The sequence below is a fragment of the Amphiprion ocellaris genome, chromosome 9 (assembly GCF_022539595.1).
Source record: "Amphiprion ocellaris isolate individual 3 ecotype Okinawa chromosome 9, ASM2253959v1, whole genome shotgun sequence".
Classification (NCBI taxonomy): Eukaryota; Metazoa; Chordata; class Actinopteri; family Pomacentridae; genus Amphiprion; species Amphiprion ocellaris.
The window spans coordinates 10,708,104-10,729,408 of record NC_072774.1 but is presented as its reverse complement, the minus strand read 5'-3'; the positions used below and the strand labels follow the sequence as shown (position 1 = coordinate 10,729,408).

Here is a 21,305-nt window from a genome sequence, read left to right as displayed (position 1 = left end):
CTTACAGTGATAAGCAGTTTTTAACTAAAGAGCAAAACTTTGTGAGGAATTTCAGATTCAGCGTTATCTGGACTCTTAAAACAAGCGACGAGTCTGATTTGTGACAGACTAATGTTTCCTTTAAATGTTTAAATGTCTAAATTTAATTTTCTAACATGTGACAGTGTCTTAATATTATTGAAATTTTCACAGGTCACATCTTGGAGCTAAAATAAGAATCACTAGAGTTTTAAGCAGCAGTAAAGCCATTTTAATGTTCCAGCAATAAATAGATTTTAGAATCTTTTAAATGCATATTTTAGAATTTTAGTCTTTCTATATTTTGTTGCTTTTATTTTAAGATTTTATCTTTTTTTAATTTATTGAAATATTATACAATTTTATAGTTTTATTTATTTGTAACATTTTAGATTTTAAAAGTATGTTTTTTATATTATATCATTGCCATTAAGTTGCATAATATAATAATTATTCAACGTTTAGTTAAAAATTTATTCAATTTTGATTAAACTGGTCATATTAATTATTAGCTGAAACATTTCAACGTACTTGGCACTGAGTAATGTGTCTCCTGAATTTAAATACGTGTGAATTCTGTCCTGAAGGTGACGCTGAAGACAAACATCAGGAGTCCTCAGTCGAGAAGGGTTTGTCTGCAGAGCCGGAGGCTGCACGGAGAGGGCCGCACACTTCCGGTCTCACATTTAGAGAATTTTTTTAAAAAACTCACCACAATAGATGATCACTAAAGTACACAAGTTACGGTTTTAATGCAGAACTTACGGCTTTAAAGGATGATTTCACTCAAAATATACTTAGAATTTAAAAGGTTTTTTCAAGGAGGGTACCACTTTCATTTTAGCCCCGGTAAGTTTGTCTACAAAGACTGCACTTTCAGGACCACATCGAGTATTCCACACGAAGTACTTCATATCCTACGTAAGATTTTAAAGGTTTGATTCACCCAAATAGCACTTATTACAGTATCATGACTGGGCTGCTGAGACTTGTGTTTAGCAACATGAAATTTATACGCCTTTACGCATTGCGTTTCGAGACATGCTTTTATTCTGAAGGAGATGTGCACCGATACACGGAAGTAAAATATTCTGTGAGTGCAGGGAATTGTTGGTTATGGTTTGACAGTCTACGTTGATGAAGTTCCGAATACCTGTTAGACGAAGAAGCCTGGAATTAATTCCTTAACAATCTGTATTTGGACAAATTTTGAAATTATCAGGTAAAAAAATAATGGAATCATGTAAGGAACTTTGTGGTGTCGAGATCTCAAACAGCACAATCTGAAAGGTTGGAAAGAGGCAATACACACGGACAACTGTGGAGGCAGATATATATTTACATTTATTTCATACAATAACATTAAATAAAAATAAAAGTTAAATACACAAACACACAAAGATAAATTAGCTCTATGACTCCCTGACATGCATAAATGCAAATGTTTATGACGTTAAACGTGCATAAATTTAAATGTTTATAACGTTAAACTGCATAAATTTAAATGTTTATAACGTTAACGTGCATAAATGTAAATGTTTATAACGTTAAACAAATAAAACGTTCTAAAACAAACAGCGCTCTCCGTGCAGCTTCCAGCTCTGCAGACACATGCTATTGCCTCAGTCTGGTTCTGATCCAGCTCCATCATGGGGGTGTGGTTAATGTGATAACGGGCGTGGTTCATGTGGTAGTGGGCGGGGTCTAGTGAGACGAGAGCAGGATATAAACTCTGAGCTGCTGCATGTTTCTGCTTCAGATCTGCAGCAGAAGTTTTGGTTTTAATCAGCCTCAGAGTTTCTTCATCATGACGCCTGCAGAGATTTTCACCAACAGCTCAGAGAAAAACACGACCGGAGCCGAGGACTGGACCCAGGTCAGTTTATATATACTTACATATAAATTATATATGTAATATATATGTAATACTGAATCACTGATGGGTTTAATGTTGTTAAGATGCAGACCCTTTAAATTAATTATTACTTTTGAAATTCTCCCTTGAATCAATAATGATCAGGATGAAATATTTATTATTTAATCTGCAAAACATCTGCAGCCTGAGGAATAGAAATATGCAATAAATAAGATTCTCTTCCTGTAAATCCTCCTAATCTGAGAGTCTCCCACCAGGTTCTAATCAACACAGAGAGTTTAATTTGAAAATATGACTTGACATGATTCATCACGTCTTATATATTTTTCTCTAAACTTTTATTATTCAGGATATATGATACAGTTTCATGCATTTATGTGTTTATTTCTATGGATTTTAGTTTGTATTTATTTAATTTTTTGCATTGTATTTATTTATGCATAACAAAATAATAGATATTTATAGTTATGTTTTTTAGATTTTATTTATTTTAATATTATATTTTGCAGTTGTATATTTTAGATTTATTTATTTATTTATTACTTCTTTTATTGTATTTATTTTTTCAAAATAGTTTCAAATTTTATTTTTATAGCTGCATATTTATTTTAGATTCTGTTTCCTATTCTTTATTTTTACTTGTAGTATTTTTATTATTTTATTTATATATATTTTTTATTTAAACATTTTTTCTTTATTTTAATTTTCATTTGTTTGAGTATTTTTATTTTATTAGTTTTATGTTTTATTTTATTGTTATTTTTGTATATTTTCTGCATATATTTTAAATGTATTAATATATTTCATGTTTTTATATATTTAATTAGGTTTTATTTTACTGTTTTGTCTGAGTGTGTGCAGCAGTGAGGCAGGGTGTCTCATTGGAGGGAGAGGCGTCCCATTTAGGTTTTGCTGTTGAATATTTCAAGTGCTGCGTTCGTTTATTTCGGTTTTAGTTTTCAGTTTCAGAACTTCAACTCAGAGAGGACAAAAATGATGAGTGTGAAAAAATAACTGAAGAGTGTGAGAGTCAGACTGGGAAACGTTTTTGCGTGTCAGCTTCAGGTTGTCTATTTCTGACTCTTTCACTCTGCACATCTGCAGCTCAGAATGACTGAGCAGAATCACAGGAAGTCTGGAGTTTTCTCCTCTTCTTTCTGCAGAACCACATGTGGATTCATCCACCGCTGAAAATAGTCCCCAAAAAACACCTGAAACACCACAGCAGGCAGATGGCTTAAGATATTTTGAGACTTTCTTCAGTGAATTACCTTTATATGTGTGGATTCGGTGCTCAGAGCTGTGGATGATGAGGAGCTTTAAAGCAGCAGAGATGATCTCACTGTGTCTGTGTGCAGGTGTATGAAGCCGTCAGGTGGATCCAGCTGGTCATGGCTCTGCTCAGGTCGGTCACTTCATCCTTCAAGCACTCGATGAAAACACAGCAGACTCTCTCAGTGTCGTCTGATTATTATTTTCTGTCTTCTATCTAGCATAATCTGTTAGCAGAGCTGCAACCGGGGGTTTTTCTCTGAATGAATCTATCAGCTGTGTGGTTTCACAAATGTCAGAAAATGATTTTTTTTTAAAAAATGTGAATCAGTATTTCCTCAAATGTCTTGTTTTGTCCAAAGAAGTTCAGTTTACAGCCAGAGCGGAGCAAAGAAACAAGAAAATATTCACACTTAAGAAGCTGCAATCCCAGAATTAACAATGTTTTTATTTTTTTTAAATGACTTAAATTGATTCATTTTCTAAATATTTTTTCTAATTCCCATTTTTAATAATTTAGAAACACACAAATCAGCCACAATTTTCAGATATCTACATTTTTCTAATTTTAATATTTTACATCTGTTTGTGTTTTTTTAAACTATTTAGATTTTATTTTAATTGGAATATTTTATAATTTTAACATTTTACATTTTGAACTGTTTAATGTTTATAATTTTTTTTTGTATTTCTGTGCTTAACTTTTTTAAATGTATATTTTATAATTAATTTTTAACGTTTAAATTTTAAAATATTTTTCATATTTTAAAATTGTAATATTTATCATTTCTGTATTTTTATTATCAAATTTCATATTTTATGTTTTATAATATTAATAATTTATATTAAGAGATTTTAGGTTTTTATATTTCAGATTTTTACATTTTTTATATTTGTTGTGAGTTTCTAAATCTTATTCTGGTAATTTTATATTTTTTTATATCTTATATCTTAGATTTTCCAAATAATTTTAAGATGCATATTTTATATTCCATTATTTTAGTATTTATTTGTAACATTTTAGAATTTTTAAAATAATTTTAAATATATACCATTTTTATTTTACATTTACTGATAATGACCTTATTAGTAATTTTTTTGCTGCTTTACTCTACAGCATTTTATTATAACTTTTGCTACTTAACAGATTCAAATTCACGGAGAATATGATCAACACATAAATGATGCATTATTTAGATTAAAATAAGATTTTATTGAACAAATTGTTTATTGTACTCTGGCAAAATAATTTCCTCCGGGATGAGCAAAGTACATCTTATCTTATCTTATCTTATCTTATCTAAATTAATGCATTAGTATTTATTATCCTACATATATTATACGGGAATGAGCCATTGTGCAAGACTTTTTAGTAATAATGAATATTTCTTTTACAGTACTGTAATCTATTAATTCTGTCTGCTATTTCTACTGTATCTAAAATTGTCTCTACCTTTAGTTATTTTATACATTGTCTTAATTTCTTTTTCTATTTTTTCCAAGTAGAAATTGCACATTTTGTACAATTTTTATTCTTTTTACATGTTTTATTGCTCCATGTGAACCTCTGAACTGCCTTGATGTTCTATAAACTCACTGTCGGCTCATATTCTTCTCATTAAGACTCTCAGCACATTAAGCTTTAATTTCTGGCTCATTGACGCTGCAGGGGCTGATGGGAAAAAGCTGAGAGGTCAGAGGTCGCAGCACAAACACAATAGAAGAAGAAAAAATTCCTTCAGCATGAAATTATTTGATCAGAGCTTGTTTCTTCACGTTTAATGAAGCAGATCTTTTACACTGGATTCACTGTAGAAGCAGGTTTACACGATTAAATCAAATCTTATTCGTCTAAACATTGTGTGATTATAACTCAGTTTATATGTTGATATGAAGTTTTATATGAAGTTTTATGTGATTATATTTGCAGTATTCTGGGTTCCGGCTCCATCATCGTCTGTGTGATGCTGCAGAGACTCAGCAGGACACCAGAGGTCAGTTTTTTTAAAATTATTTTTCACACAAAAATATTCAGTGTACTATCAGATACAGTAAAGAAATACACTGAATCTTAAAAATGTTTGCGAGTTTTCTTTTAAATAATCACCAAAACAGTGTAAAAGACTCAAACATTTGCTCCAGACGAAAACTTGTGGAGTTTCAACTCTACTTGAAGAAACAATAATGACTTTATTTTTTTATTTTTCTTGTCTACCAACATGAAGTCTGACGTTTTATCATTAGGGTCCGAGCACCGATGGTGCGAAGACCCTATTGGAATGCAAGGAATTATTATTATTATTATTATTATTATTATTATTATTATTATTATTATTATTATTATTATTATTATTATTATTATTATTATTTTACCGTCTTTTGAATTGCCTTTTTGGCGGCCTTATCATACCCCAAAACGCGTCAAACGTGGCATGCTCATCAGGACTGGCGAAAAATTTGATATTTTATGGGAGTTGTGCATGTGTGTGGGAAAATGGCTCCATAGCGCCCCCTGGAAAATTAAAAATTTGGTCATTAGGCCAACTTGAACGACGTTTCATCTACAGTTACAAAATTTTGTCTACATATTCAGCACATCAGGAAACCCAAAAAAGTCAATCATGGCCACGCCCTAACACCAACAGGAAGTCGGCCATCTTGAATTAGCTGTAAATTTTTCAAAATTAATAACTCATCGGAGATAAGTCCAAGGGACGTCAAATTTGGCCAATATATGCAAACACGCGACCTGATGAAAAGTTATCAAAATGTTCATCTCATTTCAAAGGGTGTGGCCATGGCGACTCCCAAAAAAATGGATCCTTCGCCATGAAACAGGAAGTGGTGTCTAACTCAGCTGTACATGCTCCAATCTGCCTGAAATTTTACACGTGTGATCAGAGTCCGGCCCTGATCACATCCGTAGGCCGACATACACTCTCGGTCGCAGCGCCACCTGGTGGATGGACAGGAAAAGCTCTATAAGTAGCCTGAACATGCTCCAATCTGCCTGAAATTTTACACGTGTGATCAGAGTCCGGCCCTCATCGCATCCGTAGGCCGACATGCACTCTCGGTCGCAGCGCCACCTGGTGGACGTGCGTGGATTCGCCGACCAGCAAGGATGTGATGACCTGTCCAACGCTGCTTGCAGCTTTAATTTTTAACTTGAGTTTTGACTTGACAGTTTTTGTCGGGAGGTTGGACTTTAGGCTTTGTGCTGGAGGGTTGAACCCTGATTTCCAAGATTTTCAAAGTGTACAGACTTCTTGAGTCCTGAGGAGATGAGCTTTCACACAGTGTGAGGGCTGAAATTTTCGAAGTTTCACAGTAGTTGTCTGTAAACTAGAACCTTCAGATAGTCCAAGGACTCGTGTCTTCTATGTCCATGTGTAGTTGTCTGTTAGTTTGAAATGTCAGATAGTGTGAGGACTGAAATGTGCAAAGTGTCTTAGTACTTCTCTGTTAGTTAGAAATTTCTGTTTAATCGAAGCCTTAAAAGTTGTGACCATGAGTCTTGATTTCACATTTAGAGTATCCATTTGAGTTTTGGTGAGACGTTCACCTGTGTGCTATTTAGAAATGGTCCAGCAACTTTGATTGTATTCACTGAAAAGTATAGTAAGTGATGATCAGAAGGTAACATTAGTTTGATGAATGATTTCAACTATTAGTAGACTTTATGAGGGAAGCAGTTTTGAGAAAAGAGTTATTAGTAAATCAATTCATAGTGCAACCCAGAACATTGAAAGAGGAAGTGTTTGAAGAAACAACCAGATGTTTTTGTTTCACAATAGAAAACGTTTTAAGATATGTAAATTTATTTGTTTTTTTGGATTTTGTTATTGTGTCTTCTGTGTAATTAGGTATTCAAAAGTGTCACTGGTGTTTTTCAGTTTTTTTGTCTGTATTTAGATTCATCTTAAAAGTTTAGTCTTGGTCTTTTGTCATTCTTTATGATTTTATAATATTAGATTAGATGTCCAAATGTTTTGTCTTTTTAATGTGTAATTGTTGAGTGAAAAGTATAATTGGATGTGATGAGTAAAAATAATAATTTCAATATGAAATGTTTAAAGTGTTGTAGTTAGTAATTTTAAGAACTTGTAGTAGATTTTAATGTGTAATTGTATATTGAAAGTTTTCATAGTAAATTGTGTTTATATCTTAGTGAAAGTGTTATTGTCTGTAAGATGTTATTTTGTAAAAAAAAACATTGAACTATTTAAAAAAGTGTAGTAGTTTCTTTCAGTTTTTGTTCGGATAGGCGTAATGACAGACAGCCAGACAACGAGATAGAAATAAGAGTCACGGTAAATCATACAGCCCGGGGTTGCGAACGTGAATCGAACCCGGTCCTCAGCGTCGTAGACCTAGTATATACGTCAGTGGCTTAACTCGTTGAGCTATATGAGCACACATGTGCTGTGCCTTAAAACATGTTTAAATGCAATAGAATGTCTAGGGGTAGGGTTAGGGTTAGAAAGGCGGGTCCTTACAGTTGCATAACAAAAATAGGGTTAAAAATTATGTATACAATTTTATTTTTAATGTCTAAAAGAAGCAGCCGAATATTAAGAGAAATTAATCCGCGGTTTTCCCGTTGGTTTTTGGCCGTGCTATATGATATAGACCGGCCAGAAACCACCGGGAAAACTACACATTCATTTTAAGAATTTTTTGGCTAGTTTGACCTAATATTAAATTATGAAAATATGTAAAATTTAATATCCATTTTTGTACCTTGCTACTGTCAGGACCTTCCTCTGTAACCCTAACCCTACCCCTAGACTTTCTATTGGATGAATACACGTTTAAAAGCACACAACATGTGTGTCCATATAGCTCTACGGGTTAATCCACTCATGCATGTACTAGGTCCCCAACGCTGAGGCCCGGGTTCGATTCCCGCTCGCAAGCTCGTGCTGTATGAGTTGCCCTCATTCTTATTTCTATCCCATTGTCTGCCTGTCTCTCACTACACCTATCGATCAAATAAGTGAAACACACTACAACACTTATTTACAAAGTTACATCTTTACTTATTAAATAAACTTCTTAAATTACTTCGACTTTTATATTTTCCTACTTTATAAATGTTTTCTTGTCTCAATTTTTTCCCTTTGATTTAATGGCATTTTGTTATGTCGTTTCTTTCTTGATTCTTCTTTTTCTGACAACATTTTAACCCCAACCAGGGGTTGATTGGCCATCTGGCGTACCGGGCGATGCCCGGTGGGCCGAAGCACATTTTTGGGCCGGCACAGGGGGTGTCATAATTTAACCATCATACATTAATATACATCCTTTTTGTCGATCGCGACGGCCCATTGGTCGATTTTCTTGAAGGACATTGGACTAATCCAATGAAATCTCTCAGCCCTCCTCTTCCCGCCCCTCCCCGGCCTCTTGACCAAAGTCATCAAATTTTGCCCTTTGAGTTGGCCGGAAGTGGAGAGGAGCAAACATGGAGAAACGGCCCAAAAGAAAGGGGGGCGCTGAAAAATTGCGCGAATAAACGCTTAAAAGCCTGCAAGTCGATGCAGCAAAATGCTGCTAAATAAGTGACATGTTTGCCGTTGCTTCCACTACTTCACCTGCGGCAGTGACTGCTGCTGCCATGATAGAAAAAGAAGCCAAAGTTCAGAGGGAGTCGGAGGAAAAGGAGTAGGAGGAGAAGGAGGAGTAGGAGGAGAAGGAGGAGGAGGAGGAGGAGGAGGAGGAGGACGGAGGGAGAGACGTGACACAGCAGGGACACATCGACGAGGTCACATTAGCTTTAAAACTATACCTTAACTGATTCCAGCTCTTTTTCTTTGCTTGATCATCTATGCATCTCTCTCTCTATCTTTCTCTCTCTCAATCTCTCTCTTCATACTTTAAGGTTCCATTTTGGTGAAGAGCTCCACTTTAAATTCAAGTTGGTAATTTTGACAGTTTGTAATAAAATTTTAAATAAACTCCCAAATCTATTTTATAAATTTTTTGGGTTGAGTGGCTTAATATTAAATTATGAAAAAATTTTAATTTTTATATCAATTTTTTATGATACATTACAACTGTCAGGACCTACCTCTCCAACCCTAACCCTTCCCCTGGACTTCTATTGGGTTGATACACCTTTGCTGACATGCAACATGTGTGATCATATAGCGCTGCGGGTTAAGCCACTGACGCATGTAGTACGTCCTCAACGCTGAAGCCCTGGTTCGATTCCCGCTCGCAACCCCGTGCTGTATGAATTGTTCTCATTCTTATTTCTACCCCATTGTCTGGCTGTCTCTCACTACGCCTATCCATCAATTAACTGCAAAAGACTACAACACTTATTTACAAATTTCCTGTTTATTTATTAAATACAATTCTTCAATTTCTTACATCTTTTTTTCCCCCCATACTTTATAAAAGTTTAATTGTCTTAACTTTTTCCCATTTATTTAATTGCTTCTTTTTTATGTACTTTCTTTCTTTAATCTTCTTCTTCTTTCTAGAATTTAACACCAACCTTAAATTTTTGGTCATTTTTACACATTTTGAAAAGCTATCAACTCAAACAGGGTAACACCGAGTGAGCTGAAATTTGGCCAGCATGTACTCCAGGCATGGGTGATCAAAAGTTATCAAAATGCTCACCTTAAGTCTGAGGGCGTGGCCATGGCGGCCTCGTGAATTTTGATGCTTCGCCATGAAACATCAACTGCTGTGTAACTGCCCTAAACATGCTCCAATCTGCCTGAAATTTTACACGTGTGATCAGAGTCCAGCCCTCGTCGCATCCATAGGCCGACATGCATTCTCGGTCGCAGCGCCACCTGGTGGACGTGCGCGGATTCGCCGACCAGCAAGGATGCGAGGACCCGTCCAACGCTGCTTGCAGCTTTAATGTTTAAATGGTCTTTAAAGACTTTGATTGCATTTTTATTTTCAATTATTCAAATTATTTCCAAAACTGCAAAAGTCAGGCAGCGAGAGCGAGAGAAAATACACATTAAAAAACAGTGAAATCTTTAAAAAAAAAAAAACAAAACAACACATATCTGTAAAATAATATTTTTAATAGATTTAAATACAGTGAAACTGTATCATTTTATGATAATGCATTGTAAAACAGCTAATTATATTACATTTGTAAAATCTAATATATTTTTGATGTGGACATTATTTACAATTTTAGACCTTTTACTTTATGGCTAACATGTAAATTAAGACTTTTTCTGTGATTTTACTGGATATCATCTGCAATAATAATTTTTAAAAAAAAATCTATAAAATAATTAGCTAACAACAATTTGCCTCCTTTAAATACCATTTTTTTTCTTAACAGCAAATAGTCGTAAAATAATGTTTTTTGGTTATTTAAAAATAGTAAAATGGTGCAATTTTATGGTTAAATGTTGTAAATGGACAAGTTATTATTTGTAGAAATACAGATTTTTGATGTAGACAGTATTTATAGATTAAAGGTTATAGGTTAAAATGTAAATTCATACTTTTTTCTGTGATTTTAGTAGTTATTGGCTGTTTAACAAAATAGGAAAATCTGTAAAATAACTGTTAAAGAATTATTTAGCATTTTTCAAGCCTTAATATACATACATTTTCTTTTTAATAACGCAAATATCTGTAAAATAGCTATATTTTTTGCTGATTCCGATACAGTAAAAACAGTGTAATGTTACAGTCAAATAGTGAAAAAGAACCTTTTTATTATTGGTAAAAAGAGAGATATTTTACAGTCAGCATGTAGATTAATACTGTTTCTGTGAGTATACTACATACTATCTGTAATAAGATACAAATCAGATATCTGTAAAATAAAAGTAAATTGTTAAAATAAACAGTTAAAAATGTTTACTTGTCGACAGTGTTTGTGTGTAGTGTATTGTGTGTGCTGTGACATGATAAAAGTGTGTGTTTGCAGCTGCAGCCTCTGTTCCTGCTCAGTGTGTCCGACCTGCTGCTCGCCGTCTGCTGGCTGATCGGAGCTGTTCTGTTCTCACACCACTGCAACAGCCTCAACACACACTGCTACAACCTGCACACTGTGGAGCAGGTAACACAACAGCACGCAACGCTACAACCTGAACACACACTACAATAGGAAAAGCACTCAGAGAGCACAGTACCAAGGCTGCTAAATGGTTGTATCATTTCTGACAGATAAGTCGAGGTGAGTCCGCAGCGGTCGATTTGTAGTTGGATCGTAATCACGTGATCATCAGTAGGCAGCTGACGTAGCGTTCACTTGTTGTCATGGTTACAGTGACGCCTTGCCACTACCTCGCAATGATACAGAAATCTTTAACGAATCAGTGGATCCAAACTATAGGCCGCATCATTGCCAAAATCTAATCAGGTGGTCATTGTGTCACTTCTGGCCTTCCCTGAAAATTTCATTCAAATCCGTTAGTCCGTTTCATCAAATACTTTCAACATTACTTTAAGAATTTGATCAACAAATTTTGGTTTATTTGGAGTATTTTAAAGTCAACAAGGATCAAAAACAAAGATGCAGCAGAACTAATATTCAGTGTAATCTACCTCAGCAGGTTCACTTGTAGATGTCCATCAGGAACTCCTGCCATCACTCTGGTCAATGATTCAGATTTTAGAATGTTGAGATTTGAATTTAGGGATGTAACGATTCGAATTTTGAGGATGTTTTGATTTGAATTTCAGGATTTTATTATTCGAATTTTGGGGATGTTTTGATTTGAATTTCAGGATTTTATTATTCGAATTTTGGGGATGTTTTGATTTGAATTTCGGAATGTTATGATTTCAATTTTTGGAATGTTAGGATTTCGAGTTTTGGAATATTGTTTGAATTTTGGAATGTTATGATTTGAGTTTCGGTATGTTATGATTTGGAATTCGAAATGTTATGTTTCGAATTTATTTGAATTTAGGAATGTTATGATTCAAATTTCAGGATGTTTGGACTTCAATTTCGGAATGTGACAATTTCAGTTTTGTAATAGTAGGATCTTAATTTCGGAATATTATTTGAATTTCAGAATGTTATGCATAGAATAGAATAGAATAGAATAGAATAGAATAGAATAGAATAGAATAGAATAGAATAGAATAGAATAGAATAGAATAGAATTCCTTCCATTGTCACAGCAAATTCCGCTACTAAATGAATCAATTTCACAAGGCATTATAGATAAATATAAAGTGTGGACGGTAGTAAGGTGCTAGTAGACTGTGAAAATGTTTGGAAACTGGCAGCTTTTCCTGCATGTTGTTTTTTTCTAAGAGGCTTGGAGAGATCTTTATCAATATGTCCTTTATCAATATGTTTACTCAGGAAACTGAAGGCAGGAAGACTTTCACACAGTTCCTGTTGATAGGTAGCAGATCTGTTCAGTTTCTTTGAAAGTCAATGATATGTTTTCTTGAAGGCTCTGGCTGACAGACATTGTAGAGTTGGTTTACATTTGTTGGTTTTGGTGACCAATTTACTTGTTTCCTGTCGGGTCTGAACTTCAGGAAGTCAGTTCCAGTGTCATAATGTTTATCGTGCTGTATCATTCACATCAGCTGTGGTGTGTTGAAGGTTGCCGTTTTTTAGGGGAAGGTTTGGGTCTTTTTCTGAAAAGTTTGAAGACGTTTAGGAATTCTCATTTCCTCAAGTGCGTGAGAGTTTAGCCCTGCTGAGCCACAGAGATGCTTCACAGCTGGAAAATCTCAGCTTCCTCTTTTGAAATGAAACAAACAACCTGAATTTCCAATTTTTAATACAACTGATTGTCACATGTTTATCAGATAAACCTGTATTGGAGTCTTTCAAAATGTCAGTTCTGGGCATTAATGCAAATCAGCTCTGTAGAAATGAACTGTAAGTGTTATCATTAGTATTATTACTCTTTAATAATAGTAAAACTCTCTTTTTCATAAATCGTTACAAGCTGTACAGGTGCAAATGCAGGCTTTCATTCCAAACACTTCAATACTGCTGTAATATCATATTTAATATAATAATTCAGATGTATACAATCTACAGTATATTCCTATTATTACCTGTATCGTAAAATTCCTTCCACGACTTCATAAAAATGGTCAGATATTATTTAAGATTGTATTTATCTTAAAGATCATCTTGAGTTCAGACAAACCAGAGTCAGAACAAAATGTGGAAAAACTAAATTTATGGACAAACAGTTGAATTTAAAATGTGCCAAACAGTCGTATGTGTCAGAAAACATTTAAAAACAAGACAGTGGATGATGGACAAACAGGGGATTTTATGTTTCTGAACAATTAGTGAAATGATATCTGCTTATCTATTGACTAATAATGATAATACTATGAAAAGCAGAACTTGTGGCCTGTTTGGTTTGCCTTTAGTTTTAACTGCTTCCTGATTTGTGTTAAAGACCCGAAATTGATAAACAAAAGCTTCAGCTCAATAAATCTGTTTGTAAACTTTACATTAAACTAATGTAATTTAAAAAAAAAAAAAAAAAAAAAAACTTATGTTATAATACATTATTCCTGAAAAATGACGAGGAACCCTGACATGGAAAAGTTTCATTACGTGTTGCAGATTTTGCATTTAGCTCTGTAGACAAATAAATTCCTTCCCATACCGGGATTTGAACCCAGGCCACCTGGGTGAAAACCAGGAGTCCTGACCACTAGACCATATGGGACTGTTACTGGTATCGGTACAGAAGGACCCAGAACTTTTGATGTGTTTGTTTCTAAGATGACCCTGATGAAGGCAACAAACTGATACTTGTTGGTCTTTACACTCCAAGTGTTGGTGGGCAGTGTTACTGGTTACCACCAACACAGAACTGGTTCTGTTCTGGTTTGAAAACCTCATACTGAACTGTTCTGTATGTTTCTACCAAAGAAAAAGAGGTTCAGACTGAGAAAAATTGGTTGTCGTTGTGGACTGTTGGCTCTGAGATGCTAAACTCCAAGTGTTAGTGGTAAGTGTTGCTGAAGTCACAGATCAAATCATCTGTTTTGGTTGAGTACTGACACTGGAGGGAACAGATCTACTAACTGCTGTCACCCCATCCATCTTCTCCTGGTATTTTGGGTTCTTTACCCCAGGCGACCCGGTCCAGAGCTGATCCTGAACTGGGTCAGTTCTGGGATGAAATAGAGCAGCAGAACCAGGACAGAAACATTCCTGACCCACATGTATTGTTGAGAGGCAGCGATCCTGTGGTCAGCTGCTGATTCTTCATTTCCGCTGCTCTGCTCACTGAGTTTATTGATGTCCACAAAGTCAGACGAAGGCTCTGTTGGATAAATTCTTACCATCTGTGTTCCAGATTCTCTACATGGCCTCCTTCCTCTACACCCTCAACTACATGTGGAACCTGTACAAAGGAATCAGAGAGAAGTTCTACAGCTGCTTCAGTGGATACTCAGTACAGGTACGTACCTGCAGTACGGTGGCCCTGAGGGACAAACACCACAAACATGAACCCCCAAATACTCTATGGTTCTCCTGTATGTGCATCATCCTCCACCACACATCCTCCCTTCCAAGTCTGAAGAAGTTTCCAAAGCATTTTTTCAACATTTGGAACCCTTTTGTTGGATTAAATGTTCAGAGGTTACAGTTGAGACACTGTTTTGTTTTTTGCTGTTAAATTTTGGGGAAGTGAGTTAACTTATCATATCATCCTGAGTGCAGTTGATATGCTACATGGAAATATACACTGACTTCCCCTCCATCTTGGGACATTTTCACTTTGTCTTTAGTTTTGATTTCCATTTCCTGCGGTTGTGCCTTTATATATGTGTTTTTTTGTGTGTGTGTGTGTGTGGTTGTTTAGTGTCTATAGTTAATTCCTGTCACCTTTGACTGTTTTCTGTCTGTTTGTTTTCTATTTATACTTGACTTGATCTCTTTTTTGTATCTTTTTGGTGGTTTTATCACTCTTTGTGGTAATTTTGACTCTTTTTTTGATTTTTGCACAGTTTTTTTAATTTGTTAAATGTTTTCTAAGGAGAATTTTGCATCCCTTTTGGTTGTTTTGTGTCTCTTTTTGATCATCATCTGTCTGTTTGTGGTCATTTTACTTCTATTTTTGGTTGTTTTGTGTCTTTTGTGATTGTTAAGTATCTGTTTATGACTGTTTTGTGTGGCTTCATAATTTAGTTTCTTTTTCAGTCATTTTGAATGTATTTGCGGTTGGTTTGCATCTCTTTTTTGTGTCCCTTTTTTGTTGATTTTCATCCGTTTGTTTTGTGTCTATGTTTTTATTTTTTTCCCCATTTTTTGTGCTTGTTATATGTCTGTTTCTCTTTTTGGTTATTTTATGTCCCTTTGTGGTTGTTTTGTGTCTCTCTTTGATCATTTTGAATCTTTTTGTGGTTGATTTGTGACTCTCTGCCTGACTCAGTGCAAACAGAAAGAATTCTTAAATTGTCACTTGAATGAAAAGGAGCTTGAGTGAGACCAGTCCAGTTAATCTAATTTCTGTTTGAATATAAATCTGTTAAATCATATTTCTGCATCTGTTTTGCAGTTTTCCAACAGAGTGAGTACAGCAGGGAAAATCACTGCGCTGCTTTCAGGGTGAGTTCAGACTGCAGTAAACTGTGTGATGTTTGTGTTCCTGTGGGAAATGTCCCTATTCCCTGGAAGTAATTTATTGAAACATGCCTTTATTGACAGGTGATATGTGACCTCTGTTGTGTTTCAGTCTGGTGCCGGTGTTGCTGATGACGCCGGTGCTTATTAAAGGAAACATCAGCCACTGTCAGGCCAACTTCAGTGAACCCTACAGGTGAGGAGGAAACCTGAACCTGCTCACACACACTAAAGATACATTTACCTGGAAAGTTGGAAAAAGGCATGAAGGTTACATCAAATATTTGGTTCTATTTAATTCAGAAGCACAGTCAAAATGTTGGATTTGTTTTATTTTCTTTTTCTGACCCTTGCGGTGCTCCGTACTGACACCAGGTGTCTGCTGATGAACACTGGAGCTCTGTACCTGAACTCGGAGCACCGGCCCATGATGAGACCCTGCAGGATGCTGCACCACTATCGCATCTCTGTGTTTCTCACCACTTTCCTGGTCACGCTGCTCAGCATCACTGTGAGTGTACAGATAAGACGTGACTCAACTTGATCTGACGTCATTTTAACATCGAGTGATGTGATTCAACAGAATGTGACCTGTGACATGACATGACTTGATGTGATGTGACTCGACATGACATCACTCGACGTAACATAACTTGACATGACTCAACACGACATGACTCCTATTTACTCCAAAAGAGTTGAGCTTCCTTAGGAGATACTGCCTCTGGTGACATTTCCTGATAATCTCCTCTGTGTTAGAGGAGAATTTCAGCTGGCTGTCAAAGATGGTGCTCAGATATTTGTACTCCTCCACAAGCCCAGCAGGCATTCCATGGATGGTGGTGGTGACAGCTGTAGCCAGCGCCATCTGCTTGTTGGAAAAGGTCACCACCATCTCCTTGGTTTTTTTAACATTCAGCTCCAGACAAGAGTCATCACACCAGTCCACAAACTCCTGGAGGACTGAGCTGAGGGACTGAGAGGGTCCTGACAGCAGAGACAGGAGGACTTTGTCGTCTGCATATTTGACCAGGTGGGAATTGGGCTGTGTGGATCTGCAGTCATCCGTGTAGAGGATGAAGAGTAGCGGAGAGAGGACACAGCCCTGAGGAGAACCAGTGGAGGTGTGTTGTAGATCAGAGAAGGTGTTATTGACCTGCACTCTCTGTGACCTGTGGGTTAAAAAGTCCAGTATCCACAGGATGAGCTGATCATCCAGGTGGAAGTAGGAGGAGAGTTTGTGAGCCAGGATGTGGGGCTGGAGTGTGTTGAATGCCGAGGAGAAGTCGGCAAACAGGAGTCTTGCTGAGGTGTTTGGGTGTTCCAGGTGACGGTGTAAAGTGTCCAGAATTAATATTTTGGCATCATCAACACCTCTGCTCAAATGATATGCAAATTGGAGAGTGTCAATCTGTGAGTTAGTTACTCCGATGATGTGTTGTTTCACGGTTCTCTCCATTGCCTTCATCACGAGGGAGGTGAGAGCCACAGGTCTGAAGTCATTGAGTACTTTGGTTGTACTCTTCATGGGGATGGGGATGACTGTGGAATGTTTCCACAACTGAGGAACTGTACAGCTGTCCAGGGAGTTTTGGAAGAGGGTCTGAAACACACCTCCCAGCTGTTCCGCACAGTGCCTGAGCACACGACCACTGATGTCCTCATGCTTTGCTTTTACTGCACTTAATCAGCTGAACACACAGAGCCGTCCTTTAAAATGATCTGTTAATTCAGTTTGGTTGAATCCTGCCTCTGGAGGGAACAGATCTGGGAACTGTAACATGACTTGATGTGATGTGACTCGATGAGACTTGACATGACTCTGCACAGTAGGACTTGTGAGTACTCCTGCAGGTGATCTTCGCTCTGATTAATCGTCCTCTTTCCCCTGCAGGTCCTCGTGATAAAAGCTCGGCATATTTACAGGCGAGTCGTGACGTCCAACGGTTACCTTGGCAACGAGCAGCGGATCTCGTTCCGTGTGATGGACCGTCGGATGGTCCTGTACCCGCTGATCTTCGTCCTCTGCTGGGGTCCAGGTTCGTGTCGACGCTTAAAGACTTGAACAAAGAGTTAAAGAGTTAAGCAAAGAGTGAAACCAAGATTTGAACTAAGAGCTAAAGCAAGAGTGAAACAAAGTTAAATAATTAAAGGGTAAAGCAAAGAGTTAAGAAGTTAAACAAAGAGTTAAAGAGTTCAACAATGGGTTAAACAAAGAGTTAAAGAGTAAAACACAAAGTGAAACAAAGCATGAAAGAAACAGTGAAATAATGAATTAAACAGAGTTAAACAAAGAGATAAGAGTTAAAATAAGATTTAAGCAAAGAGTTGTAGAGGTAAACAAAGAGTGAAACAGATTTAACCGAAGACTTAAACAAAAAACTGAAGTAAAGAGCTACACAAGGAATGAAACAAAGTTAAATATTTAAAAAAAGAAGGGAAGCAAAGGGTTAAAGACTTTTTAAAAATGTGGAAAAGGAGTTAAGAGGTTAAACAAAGAGTTGAACAGTTAAAGACTTAGAATACAATTTAAATGAGGAGTTAAACAGTTAAATAAAAATAGAATTAAACAGTTAAACAAAGAGTTGAACAAATAGAGTTAAACTACGATTTAAACAGAGTTAGAGTGAAACAAAGAGTGAAACAAAAAACTGAAACAAGTCAAACAAAGAGTGAAACAATGAAAAAACAAACTGACGAGTTAAACAAAGAGTTAAACATCAAATACGATTTAAACAAAGAGTTAAAGAGATAAACAAAGAGTGAAACAAAAAATAAAACAAAGATTTAAGAGTTAAAGAGTAAAACAAAGACTTGAACAAAGAGTTCAAGAGACTTAAACGAAGCTAAAGAATTAAACAGCTGAAGCAAAGAGTTAAACAAAGAGTTGGATTGTGTCAGTGTGTTTGTTGTTGTATCACATTGGCGAGGTTAGCAGCGTTTGTGTGTCTGTGTGTGTCCTCAGCGGTGATTCTGGCGTTCCTGCGGCTGGTGAAGCCTTCAGCTGGTCTTGGTGATGCTGGAGTCGTCCTCTACATCTCACAGGTCCGTCTGCAGCAACACAACCAGTAAAACTATCACAACGCAACATCTGGATGAAGTATTTGTGTCTATTTATGACAGTATTCTAATGTTGTAGATGTTTTGTGTCTCGTGATCATTTTTGTGTCTGCTCATTTTGTGGTTGTTTTCTGTCTCTTTGTGATATTTTCAGTTGCTTTTTTGGCCATTTTCTGGTTGTTTTGTGTCTATTTGTGATCATTTTTGACTTTTGTGGTCATTTTGTGTTTTTTATGTGTCTGTGGTTGTTAAATTTGTCTTATCCACCAGAAAAAGTGACTTCCAATAGAGATGCAGTAGATTTATTGTCTTGATTTGTCTTCAGATCTTTGCATTTCCCACTTCAAGCCTTTGAGCTGATTGAAATGAGTCTCTGCTGCAGAATCACAGCTCAGAGACGTGAGCTGATGAGAAGCTTCATTGAAATCAAGCTGAAGTCACTCTTTAAAACAAGCAGGATGAAAGAATTCAGACATGTTTCTGCAGTGAGTTTGTGTCCCAGCAGTGACCTCAGTGTGTCCTCTGTCCTCAGGCCTTCACCTCGGCCTCGCAGGGCTTCCTCAACTGCCTGGTGTACGGATGGACGAGCGTTCACCTCCGCCGAGCCGGCCGGACGGTCTTATCCCGAGACGTGAACACCCAGACTCCCCTGATGCGAGCACAGAAGACGAGGAGCTACTCTTCTCTGAGAACCGTCGGCTGAGAGACGAAGCCCGAGGCCGATCGTCACCTGCTGCACAGACTCTTCTGAAAGTCTGAAGTTTCACTTTCAGCTGGAGGAAAACCACCGTCTCTGCTCAGGACCAACACCTCCAGCTCTGATCCTCAACCACTGAGGCGAAGAAAAGGGAAGAAGACGATGGAGGGGAGTTTACAGCAAGAGGAAGAGCGACGGACAAAACAGGATTTGAAAGAGACAAAGCCGGCAGGTGGTCTATTTCAGACTTATCATGCAGGTCACATGAGGTCGCTGGTCACCTGTGATGCACTGTAAAAAAAATCCCTTTAAAAACTGTTCAAATCTGGCAGCCGGAAAATATGTGTAAAAAACAGTGAATACTGTAACATTCAAAAACTGTTTAAAAAAAATTTCAAAACACACAAAAAACACAAGTATCTGTAGTATGAACGTTGTCAAATCAAAATAATATTTATAGAAATACATTTTTTTATGTAGACATCATTTACAGTTTTTCTTTACTGTTAATGTGTAAATTAATCTTTTTTTGTGATTTTACATTTCTAGGTATTGTCTGTAATGTGTCCAAACAGGAAAGCATCTGTAAAACAACTAAATTGTTTATGATTTACACTCATGGGTAATAAAGACATTTTTTTTTTTACAGATTGTGGAATCAGTGATTGAGTCTCAGGAGGATGGATGATAGTTTATTGTGAGAAAACGAAAAACTTTTTTGGTTGTTCTGCATCTTTTTGTGGTTGTTTTGTGTCTCTTTGTGGTCGTTTTTTTGACTGGTCATTTTGTAGATGTCAAAACCCAGATTTTGAGGGATAATATTCAAAGCATTGTGACCCGTTAAAACTTTGATTAAAGTTTCTACTTGTGAGGATCCCTGAGCTGCTTCCTAATCTGCAGCACCTGATCAGATGCTGCCTCACCTGGCTGCCACCAATCATCTCTCCTCTATAAAACCCAGTTCAGACCTCACTCTCTGCCTGAGAATTGTCTTTAAAATGTGCTCACATTGATTCTCTGTCTTGTTCTCCACCCTGGATCAGTCCTGTAGCCACATAGGAAATCTGGTTTTCCTGTTTGTAGCCGTCCCACCCAGCTCTGGCAGTTAAGTGTCTTTTTTTTCCTTTCTTTTTTTTTTTTTTTGGCTCTGCTGTCTCTTAGCTCAGCCAGTCATTTATGTCTTGTGTTTCCAGCTAGTTAATCCTCCTGTTGTCTTCATTTACGGGCACCAAAAAATATTGTTTCCTTGTCTGAAAAAAGTCAAAAAATTCAGCAAAAAAATTCCCCATATTTCTCAAAATTTGCAAAACCTTCCAAGAATTCCTTAAAAGTTTCCCTTAAAAGTTTTATTTTTAAAAAATCCCCCAATTTTGGCAAGAAAATTCCTGTAAATATTTTCAAAAAATTATTAAAAATCTTCAAAAAAAATCCTAAAAATATCTAAAGTGATTACATTCATATCAGTAAAACTTCTAATATTTTCTTTAAGACATTCACATAAAAATCAACCAAAATCCAGTGAAATTCGCTGGATTTTGGTTGATTTTTATGTAAATGTTCTTAAGAAACATTTTTAACATTTCTTTTTTTCCACCAAAAAAAATGTTCAAAGATTTCCCAAAAATGTTGAAAATGTGGACATCAGAAGTTTCACTGTGAATATATATATATATTTTTTTTTTTATTTTTTTTTTTCCACATTTTCAAACTTTAAACTGGGATAATTTTGACCGGCAGGACAACATGAGCGTTAAACTGCTATGGATGGAGGCTATTGCCTCCTAGGAGTTTGTTTCATTGGTTTTCAGTCTCTGTTA

The 21,305-nt window shown here is 36.2% G+C and overlaps 1 protein-coding gene and 1 non-coding gene across 2 annotated transcripts; one reads left to right on the top strand and one right to left on the bottom strand.

Moving 5' to 3' along the window:
• The first annotated feature begins 1,780 nt into the window (after positions 1–1,780).
• Positions 1,781–20,138, top strand: tmem116 (transmembrane protein 116). Its single transcript, XM_055013744.1, has 11 exons — positions 1,781–1,894; positions 3,253–3,299; positions 5,097–5,160; positions 11,088–11,219; positions 14,461–14,565; positions 15,667–15,716; positions 15,844–15,927; positions 16,107–16,242; positions 17,626–17,770; positions 18,697–18,776; positions 19,324–20,138. The coding sequence occupies exons 1-11, from the start codon at positions 1,826–1,828 to the stop codon at positions 19,492–19,494; spliced, it is 1,083 nt and encodes a 360-aa protein (XP_054869719.1). The 5' UTR covers positions 1,781–1,825; the 3' UTR covers positions 19,495–20,138.
• trnae-uuc (transfer RNA glutamic acid (anticodon UUC)) lies at positions 13,753–13,824 on the bottom strand. The gene has a single exon. It is a non-coding gene; the product is annotated as a tRNA-Glu (tRNA).
• Positions 20,139–21,305: the final 1,167 nt, after the last annotated feature.

Bases quoted from the DNA above. Each gene is read 5' to 3' on its own strand.
- tmem116 (XM_055013744.1), top strand. From the start codon at position 1,826: ATGACGCCTGCAGAGATTTTCACCAACAGCTCAGAGAAAAACACGACC. The intron at 3,300-5,096 runs GTCGGTCACTTC...TTATATTTGCAG, and splicing joins CTGGTCATGGCTCTGCTCAG to TATTCTGGGTTCCGGCTCCA. The intron at 11,220-14,460 runs GTAACACAACAG...TCTGTGTTCCAG, and splicing joins ACCTGCACACTGTGGAGCAG to ATTCTCTACATGGCCTCCTT.